This window comes from Hyperolius riggenbachi, chromosome 2, assembly GCF_040937935.1.
Source record: "Hyperolius riggenbachi isolate aHypRig1 chromosome 2, aHypRig1.pri, whole genome shotgun sequence".
Lineage (NCBI taxonomy): Eukaryota > Metazoa > Chordata > Amphibia > Anura > Hyperoliidae > Hyperolius > Hyperolius riggenbachi.
In genome coordinates, this window is record NC_090647.1 from 36270973 (window position 1) to 36281540 (window position 10568).

The 10568-nt window shown below is 46.0% G+C and overlaps 1 protein-coding gene across 1 annotated transcript in view; it reads left to right on the top strand.

The window, feature by feature from the left end:
• WDR73 (WD repeat domain 73) overlaps positions 1–10176 on the top strand; it is a 37615-nt gene extending 27439 nt beyond the window's left edge. Inside the window, exons 6-8 of the mRNA XM_068266630.1 lie at positions 4261–4422; positions 5662–6027; positions 7491–10176. Of these exons, the coding sequence (XP_068122731.1) occupies positions 4261–4422; positions 5662–6027; positions 7491–7729 (767 nt within the window). The 3' untranslated portion in view covers positions 7730–10176. The remainder of the gene's footprint in view (positions 1–4260; positions 4423–5661; positions 6028–7490) is intronic.
• The last annotated feature ends 392 nt before the right edge of the window (positions 10177–10568 follow it).

Sequence of the window (10568 nt, forward strand, 5' to 3'; positions counted from 1 at the left end):
GTAGTGAGCAGTTGTAAGAGTTTGAGAGGCATTTTACTGCCTATCAACTGTCCGTGGAAAAGAGGCCTACCCTAGCAAGTCTGGCTTTGCAAATCTGGCCTAATTGGCTATTCATGAGGCAATGCTCACGCAAATTTGCTTTTGCATGCCAAACTATGCAGGGTCAAAAAACCAATAAAGCGGTCGCCCTGCTGCATGCCAGTGATGAGCGAAAATTTTTACAGAATTTTCGCCTAATTTCGTTTTGACAGGCAAATTTTCCATCTAATTTTTTCGCGTTCATTTTCGCCTAATGCCAGTCATTTTCGCGTTACTTGCGTATTATTGCGGACATTTTCCGCATAAGGGCATTAGCGTCTTCATTCAGAGAAGGTTCCTGCGCATTATTGCGGACATTTTTCCGTATAAACGTCCGCATAGACTGAATTTCCATGCGGATTATTGTGGACATTTTTCTGCATAAGGGCATAAGCATCCGCATACAATGAATTTTCGAAAACGCAAATATTTCTGAAGATTTGCGTGAAAATTCGGCAAAAACGAAAACGGGATTTTCGATGCGAAAATGACTTAGGTGAAAATTCGCAAGCAACACTGCTACATGCTACATTAGCACTATCCAGGAGCGCCACAGGGAGGATTCCCAATGCCCCCTTTTTATACAACTGGGGGACCGCGGGGTCCCAGGCACTCTCACTGCCTGGGAACCACAGAAGCACCCCGGAGGGGGAGGCTGGGTGGCGCAGGCGACCCCCCCCCCCCCCCCCAAGCGTGGTCAGCGCCGGGGAGAGCCGTCCGCACCCACCTCCCAATATTAAAAACAGGTACTTACCTTAACGTCCATTGCGTTCTGCTTCATGCGCACTAACTTGGGGGCACCACATGAGAAAGGAGTGAAGCATGGGTCACCCCAAGCTTTAGCGCTCAGGGCTGACTCACATACAACACTCCGGGGGGGGGGGGGTGGAGGACAAGCGCAGACAACTAACTCCCGGGCTTACACCAGCGGAGCAAGCCATCCACCACCTGCCTCCAAAGGATACAAACTGCAAAAAATGCTTTCCATGAGAAAATTAATGCACATGTAGCAGAACGCAATGGACGTTAAGGTAAGTGCCTGTTTTTAATATTGGGAGGTGGGTGCGGACAGCTCTCCCTGGCACTGGCCACGCTTAGGGGGGTCGGCTGCGCCACCCAGCCTCCCCCTCTGGGGTGCCGCTGTGGTTCCCAGGCAGTGAGAGAGCCTGGGAACCCGCGGTCCCCCCTGGTTGTATAAAAAGAGTGGCATTGGGAATACTCCCCGTGGCGCTCCTGGATAGTGCTAATGTAGCATGAACTTATTCCCGCAGGGCGACCGCTTTGCAGTATTGGTTTTTTGACCCTGCATAGTTTGGCATGCAAAAGCAAATGCATATTTGCATGAGCATTGCCTCATGAATAACTAATTAGGCCAGATTTGGAAAGCCAGACTTGCTAGAGTTAAACTTGGTGTTTGAGCATGGAAAGCATTTTTTGCAGTTGTATCCTTCGGAGGCAGGTTGTGAATGGCTTGCTCCGGTGGTGTGAGCCCTGCAGTGAGTTGTCTGCGCCTGTCACCCCCCCCCCCTGGAGTGTTGTACGTGAGCCAGCCCTGAGCTCTAAAGCTCGGGGTGACCCATGCTTCACTCCTTTCTCATGTGGGGTGCCCAAGTTAGTGCGCATGAAGCAGAACGCAATGGACGTTAAAGTAAGTGCCTGCTTTTAATATTGGGAGGTGGGTGCGGACGGCTCTCCCCGGCACTGATCATGCTTGGGGGGGGGGGCGCCTGCGGCACCTAGCCTCCCCCTCCGGGGGATGCCGCTGTGGTTGTCAGGCAGTGAGAGAGCCTGGGACCCCGTGGTTTCCCCGGGTTGTATAAAAAGGGGGTATTGGAAAGCCTCCCAGTGGCGCTCCTGGATAGTGCTAATGTGGCATGAACTAATTCCCGCAGGGGGGCCGCTTTGTGGTATTAATTTTTTGACCCTGCATAGTTTGGCATGCGAAAGCAAATGCATATTTGCATGAGCATTGCCTCATGAATAGCCAATTAGGCCAGATTTGGAAAGCCAGACTTGCTAGGGTTAAACTTGGTGTTTGAGCACGCATACATTTTCTAATGGAAAGCCTAAAGGTGGGTACACACATCAGATAAAAGTCTTTGGAAAATGAAAGATCACAGACCAATGTTATCCCCTTCCATGTAGTATGAGAGCCATACCTACACAGTTTATTCTATTGAGCTGAACTCCCCATCAGATACAATTTTTTGCAAGATGCTGCACACAAAGATGCTGTACACATTCAACAGATCAGTATCTGCAAAAGATCTGTTCCTGCAAGAAAATCAGTTTCTGCAAAATGCATTTATAGTCTATGATATCTGCAGATCTCATGCTGGGCATACACGGTATGTTTTCTACCATGTAATCGAGCCGTATCCGATACCCTGCCGGATCGATTCTGCGCTTGATACCGGCAGGCAGGACAAAAGAAGAAACGAGTGTAAAATAAGAAAGCGCTCGCGGGGCCGAGCGGGAATCGATCCGGGCGCCCGCGGGGACAAGCGGGAATCGAGCCAGCGGCTCGATTACACGGTAGAAAACATACCATGTATGCCCAGCATAATGCACACCTTGTTTGACGGATATTCATCTGCAGATCAGACAATCATCTGCAGATCCAAAGATCCATCCTGGTGGATCTGATCTGCAGATGAAGTCCGTTTAAACAAGGTGTGTATGAGATCTGCAGATATAGACTATGAATGTATTTTGCAGGAACGGATCTTTTGTAGGAACAGATCTTTTGCAGATACTGATCTTTTGTGTCTGTACAGCATCTTTGTGTGCAGCATCTTGCAAAGATTTTTATCTGATGGGGAGTTCAGCTCCATAGAAAAGACTGTGTAGAGTATGGCTCTCATACTAAACGGAAGGGGGTAAAATTGGTCTGTGATCTTTGATTTTCCAAAGACTTTTATCTGATGTGTGTACCCACCTTTATTCTTCTTGCTTCAAGGTTGTGGCACGTACTCTATTAGATAGATCGAAGATGCGGCGTATGCTACGACGCGGGTCGGCTAGTACTGTGATAATATGGTAAGACATAAGACTATAGTAGGATTAGATTTTGAGCTCCTGAGTGATATAACTATGTACTCTGTAAAGTGCTATAAAAATAATAATATGGAAGGACATTAGGCTATGACTATGGTAGGATTAGACTGTGAGCTCCTCTGAGGACAGTCAGTGACATGACTATGTACTGTGTAATGTGCTGCAGGAGATGTCAGTGATGTGTAAATACATAATAATAATATGGTAGGGCATTAGCCTATGACTATGGTAGGGTTAGATTGTGAGCTCCTCTGAGGACAGCCAGTGACATGACTATGTACTCTGTAAAGTGCTGCAGGAGATTTTAGTGCTATATAAAATCATCACTTGTAATTGCTTGTTCAAAGACGCAGACAAGACACAGAACATTTATACTGAGCTTTTCTCTTGGCGGACTCAATGCGCCAGAGCTGCAGCCACTAGGACGCGCTCTATAGGCAGTAGCAGTGTTAGGGAGTCTTGCCCAAGGTCTCCTACTGAGTAGGTACTGGCTTACTGAACAGGCAGTGCCGAGATTCGAACCCGGGTCTCCTGTGTCAGATGCAGAGCCCTTAAAGGATACCCGAGGTGACATGTGACATGATGAGATAGACATGGGTATGTACAGTGCCTAGCACACAAATAACTATGCTTTGTTCCTTTTTTTTTCTTTCTCTGCCTGAAAGAGTTAAATATCAGGTATGTAAGTGGCTGACTCAGTCCTGACTCAGACAGGAAGTGACTACAGTGTGACCCTCACTGATGAGAAATTCCAACTGTAAAACACTTTCCTAGCAGAAAATGGCTTCAGAGAGCAGGAAAGAGATAAAGAGTCAATAGTTCATAGATTTTAGCTCTGGCATACTTCAATAAATGTGTCATTGAGCAAAAACAATAAAACAGTTAAAACTTAAAAAGTAGATTTAAACATAAAATAAAACTGTGTAAAAATATCTTTAAAAGTCATTTTCAGGAGGAGGAGGAAGATAGATACAATTGTTTATTTCATTTGTTTATTTTCGCTTCGGGTGTCCTTTAACCATTACACTTTCCAGCCACAGCTGAGGTATCATGCAGCTAGTTTAGCCTTCTTGTCTAATTGAATCCACTTTACAATAACTTCATATTCTCTTGATGATGTTCTAGGTGCCATTAAGCCCATAAGCTGTCTCCAGTCAGAGGCCAATAAGGACACGTGGATAAAAATAGCAGCAAGAGACACATCCTCTCCTCAGGCTCTCCACGGGTCTCAGATAAACAACGTCCATCTCACCGAGATTGAGAGCAAGAAAAGGATTTACACGCTGGGTAGGTAACTGTCATCTTCTCTCGGAAGGTGGACAGCACAGCACAGTAAATGTTGGATTTAGCAACATTATTTGCAGTATCATAGGGTTAGGGTAAGTACCGTAGTCAAATTGGGCACTTTTTTAACTACAGGTTTTCTTTGAGGTACCTATGGTCATCCTTCAGTGCAAAGGATGACGTCAACTCAAAAACATCCAGTAAAATGCGAGCCTTTATTTTCTGCCCGTTCCAAACAGCAGACGTGCGCAAAAGGGAACTCTGGTCAAGTTATAGAGCTCTTAATTTCACCACCATTTTATACTGCGCTTGAAATATGCCATGAGGTGCTGTATAGTGTTTTTTCCGATTTTATTACTGTTCTGCAATACGCCTCCCAGGACAAAGATAGACTTTCTAGTGTGTGGTGTTTTTTGTTCAGGGAGTATTTTTTAGCATAGCGTATATAGCAAAATATTCGTTTTTGTTTTGTAGCAAAAGAGGCTGCTGTCATATGATTATGCCTGCAGGATTTTACCAACCCCGATGGTAAATTCTTCTCCCAACATGCATCTGTAGTCATAATCCTGTGACCACAGCCCAGGGAAGAATGATAGCAAATCACTTTTGCAGTGCTGCATATGTTTGTGCTGCAGAGTGTGTGGGGAAGGCGCCCATTTCATACAGTGTCCCGTGATTGTATTTCCACTATAAAGCACTAAGGCCCGGTTCACACTTGCATTGAAAAAAAAAAAAAGGTCTTTTCGCAGATAGGAACGGATGCGAACGGATCCAATGTTAACCTATGGATCCGTTTACATTGGTCTGATAGAACGGATCCGTTTACATTGGTCTGATAGAACGGATCCGTTTTGCATGATCCGCTGAATGGACCGCTAGTTTCCTGCTGCAGCAATTTTTCCAGACCGCTGAGCCCAGTGGAACGGAAGCTAAAACGCTGCATTAGGGACAATGAGAAAACGGAACGTTTCTTCACACTAGTGAAGAAACGGACTGTTCTATCCAGCAAAATTCACTTGGGGGGGATTGGGGATGTGAGCAAACCGAAGCAGCTGAACGACAACAGATCAAAAACTGATCCGATCGACCGGTAATCAGATCCATTTTCACGGATACGTTTGCCACTTAATACAGGATTGAACCAGGCCTAAGGCGTCACCCAGAGCTTCAGTATTAGTCATTATCCAGGTTGTCTGGATTGGCTCACCAAAAGTGACTCTGCTGTGTGTGGTTTTTCCTCAGCTGTAGAGAGCAGTGAAGGTGTTGGCTCCCTCTCCTTCCTGGATGTGAACAGTTTCCTCCTGTGCAGTCTCCGCGGGAGGCTGGTCCTCGCTGACCTGAGGCAGCCCGGTGTCGCCAGTGAGGGAAGTCTGTCCCCTGCACTCCCATGTAGCGGCCATTGGGTGGCATCAGCGAGACCAGGACATGAAGACATGCGAGCCTCTATCGCCAGCCTTTCCTCTGAGGGCCACATTGCTGTCACCGACTCCCGGAACCTGGCCAATCCTCTGAAATGTGCAAAGCAGAACTTTCCCGAGACGTCTAAATCTGAGGACTTCCTGTGCATCTGCTGGGCGCCTAAACTGGAGGACTGCATCTCTGTCTCAGGTACCAGGAGTGATGAGAATTCTGTGGTGTGCAGATGAGTTTGGGGGTTTTAGCTGTTCAGCTTGGTTGCATCTTGGGAGCTGTTTGGGCAACAATACGATAGATGGTTTTGGTACCGGCTTCTGCTTTGTTTAGGAAATGCTAAGTACACTGCTATGATTAAGGTAAAGCTAAGTAATCACAGAGGTGTGTTCATGCCGGATCCACATACTTCTGCGCCTTGTTTGTTCCCTCAATCCCTAAAATCATTCCTTGAAAAATCTTCAGACAGGAAGAGGGGGACTTGTTGCGATGTTCCCGCCTATCACCCTCGCATCGCGCCCCCTTCACTTCCTTTCAGAGGAGGGAATGGGAGGGTGATAGGCGGGAACATCACAGCAAGCCTGCCTCTTCCTGTCTGAAAATTTCACTTTAGCCAAAAATCAAAGTTTTCAAGGAGTGAGTTTGGGCAATGGGAGGGTAGGTGGGAGACGGACAAAGACCGGAATGGACAGGGCACAGAGATATGTGGAGCTTGTTTCGGTGCAGAGCTATGCCGATGATTTGGGTGCCGCCATAGGGCTGTAATGGGAATTATGGCCGTATTGACACCCGGTGACTAATTTGGGCGATGTCGATTGCTGGAGCCCAAATGAGAAAAAAGTTGTTTTGGCCACCCGGCAATAGCCGATGCACAAATTACGTGTCCCCTTTCCCCCGAGTTGTGACAGCTCGGAGGGGGTATAGCATTAACGCCACTCCGGACTTTCAGCAGGCATAGGGTAGACCTTCTTTCGGCTTTACCCTGCGCCGAGAGTTGGCCACAGCCATTTTACATCTATGCTTGGGTATACCTGAAGTGGGATGGATATGGAGGCTGATATTTATTTATTACCTTTTAAACAATACCAGTTGCCTGGCTGTCCTGCTGATCTCTTTGGTTCTAGTAGTGTCTGAATCACACCTGAAACAAGCAGGCAGCTAATCCAGTCTGGCTTCAGTCAGAGCACCTGATCTGATGCATGCTTGTTCAGGGTCTATGGCTAACAGTATTAGAGACACAGGATCAGCAGGACTGCCAGGCAATCTGCATTTTTTAAAAGGAAATAATTATGTCAGCCTCCATATCCCTCTCACATCAGGTGGTTCAGCTTGCCAGATTTGTTTAGAATATCAGTGCTGTCAGCTTCCATCTCCGTTTCTTATGGAAGTTTTTATACCGTCACTGGAATACTCTTTTTAGATATCTGTGATTACTAAATATTAGAGATGGTCAATAAGATGCTAACATTCCATTTTGCAACCAATTTTCATGCAAATTGTATGCAGCTCGGGATTGGGACCAGTCGGGTGCGCTTCCTGCTAATTTTGGTTGGTCCAGTGCTAAGCTGTATGTAAATTTGCACGCGTCACCCGTAATTATCATCATCTCATATGGATTTATCGAGTGTGTGCCCTTCTGACTCCGCCTCTTCCTGTTGCAGGATTGGACGGAACTGTACAGATCTACAACACACAGTCCTGGGATCAGACGTTAGCAGAGAAAGAGGCGCTGTTCTCCCACACAGGCCACTCTGTTATGGGGGAGTGTGAGGACGGCAGTGAGCCCCGGGTCACCTGCCACTCCTGGCATCCATGGAAAGAGAGGACGCTGATCTCCGCAGCCAATGATGGCTCGCTACATATGTGGGACTGGCTGGACCGCGATAATCAACGGCCGTGAATCCATAATCCATACTGTATAGATGAAGATCAGAAGTGGATGGCAAGTCGGAAATACAGGAATTGCATTGTCGCAGATGAAAAACGAATCCCGTAAAAACGGATCTGTTTTCCATTTAAAGTGTACCCGAGGCGACATGAGATAAACGTGTATTTACCAGGGCTGTGGAGTCGGTACAAAAATCTTCCAACTCCGACTCCTCAGTTTATGAAACCACGACTCCGACTCCGGGTAACCAAAATGGCTCCGACTCCTCGACTCCGACTCCTTAGTCTAATATTTAACAGGGCTGTGGATTTTGTACAAAAATCATGTGACTCCGACTCCTCAGTTTATGAAACCACGACTCTGACTCCAACTGCTACTCCGGGTGCCCAAAATTGCTCCGACTCCGACTCCACAGCCCTGGTATTTACAGTGCAAAACATATTAATAACCAGGTTCTTTTAATTGTTTTGCTGCCTGCAAGAGTTAATTTTCAGGCATGCAAGTGACAGCTTCTGTTTCGTCAGGGAAAATAGTAAACCTCACTGATTAGTAAATTACAGCCTTAAAAGTTTCCCTGGCAGAATACAACTTCTGGGGGCAGGGGAGAGATAGAAAAAGGTCAGTAGTTTATTTATTTTAACTCTGGGACACTTAATAGACTGCTATTGAGGAGAGACAATAAAACATTTGATCTACCTTGTAAATGTTTAAGTATAGAATCAAACCATGGGAGATATATATATGTATGTATGTATGTATGTATGTATGTATGTATGTCAATTTTAGGAGTAGGAGGGTAAATACAACTGTTTATCCCATTAGTTTATTTTCACCTTCATTTTAAAGTGTACCCGAGACAACGTTCCTTGCCAGGAATATAGTACACATCACTGATAAGCTAATTACAGCCATAAAGTTTTCCTGGCAGAATACAACTTCTGAGGACAGGGAGAGATAAAATACATGAACTATTGACCTTTTTCTAACTCTGGGACACCTAATAGGCTGCCACTGATTAGAGACAGCAAAACATTCAACCTACTTTGTAAATGTTTAAATATAAAATGAAACCGTGTGAGATTTTAAAAAGTCATTTTTAGGAGCAGGTGCATAAATACAATTGTTTATCTGATCAGTTTCTTTTCACCTCCGGTTCACAAGTAGATTAGTTTATTACACTGAGCATCAGTTCTTCATCCTGTTCAGTCTCTTCCTTCACACACGCTCAATACCGGCCGCTGTCCATCTTGGTCATCCGCCATTTGGTCCTCAGCATGAGGGATGCCAGTATACCGATCCCAGAGCCATAGCTGAAGTGTCCGGGAGGATGTCATTGGTCCATATTAAAGTGAACCAATAAGAATCCTCCCTGAAAGAGATGATTCCCATTGATCTATTGCAAACCAATGGGCGCCTGATGCTTCTGTTGTGGCTCTGGGATCAGAATGACGGCGGCAGGTTAGTATTTTGCAACATGTATGCAGTGAGAATGGACACCCTCCGTTCTCATAGGCTAGCAGTGATTCTGTCGCCATCAACTTAGTCTGCTCAATCTGTAGAAATCGCGCACTGCACAATCTTGCAGTCTGTTTTGTCGAAATGGAGGGAACAGACTGATGTGTACAGAGCCTATTGCTTTTCATAGGATCTGTTCGCATCTGTTCACATAATTTCAGTTCACAGAACATTTTTAAAGCTAATGTAACCCCATGTCAAAAAAAAGTCAGATACTCACCTAAGGAGAGGGAAGGCTCTGAGTCCTAATGAGCCATCGCTCTCCTCTCCCGATGCCCAGTGGATCCTCCGGTCAAATCCGCCGCTGCAGGGACTTCGGAAGTCTTCGGGAGCACTCGGCTCCCGAAGGCCTGGCGGCTCCATACTGCACGCGCGAGTATGTTATAGACACGCGCGAGTGAGTCTATGACGGCGCTTGCGTAGTATGGAGCGGCCCGTCTTTGGGAGCCCGAGTGCTCCCGAAGTCTTCCGAACCTCCCTACGGCGCCGGAAGTGCCAGTATTTGACCGAAACGGTCGAATACTGCTACGGGGGAACCTGCGTGGGACCGGGCACCGGGAGAGGAGAGGGAAGGCTCATTAGGACCAAGCCTTCCCTCTCCTTAGGTGAGTATCTGACTTTTTTTTTTTTTATATCGGGTGCCCATTAGCTTTAAATACCAAGTCCTTAATGCTGTCTGTTGACCCTGACCAGGGGGGGGGGGGGGTGCTGGGAGGAGACTGACGTCTGTTTACGTGGCCGCAGCAGATGGCTTGCAGGCTTTACATTTGTATATTGCAAAGAGTGAAACCTTTTTGCAGTGTAATTTTAATTCCCTTTTTTTTTTTAATAATATTGTATTTCTATGAAATGCGACTATATTAGAAAATGTACGTGGAGGAATGTGTTAAAACTGCATTTTTAATTGCAGAAACCTCTTTTCATATAAAGGTAACCTTTCAGAATCAGAGTCCATTTTATTTGGTCAAATAAGTCTGCACTTACGTTATGGAGATTTGACTTGACAGTAGCTTAACGGACACGTGCAAAACGATACAAAGACAGACGGTATGTATTTTACAAGTCAAGGCCGTATGTAAGTTCTAGTTGCAGTGAACAGGGTGAGGAGAAGTGTTCATTTTCAGCTCTATGCTGTAATGCTTTCCAATCCTAGCAGCTCTAGTGCGGTTCTGCACTGAGTATGCCTACCGCCTGAGGGAAGAATCTGTTCCTGTGCCTGGAAGATTTTTTTGCGACTGACCAGTATCTTATCCCTGAAAGGGAACCTGAAGCGAGTAAAATTATTTACAATAAACACGTGATGTATCTGCAAATTAGTATTACATAGTTACCTCAC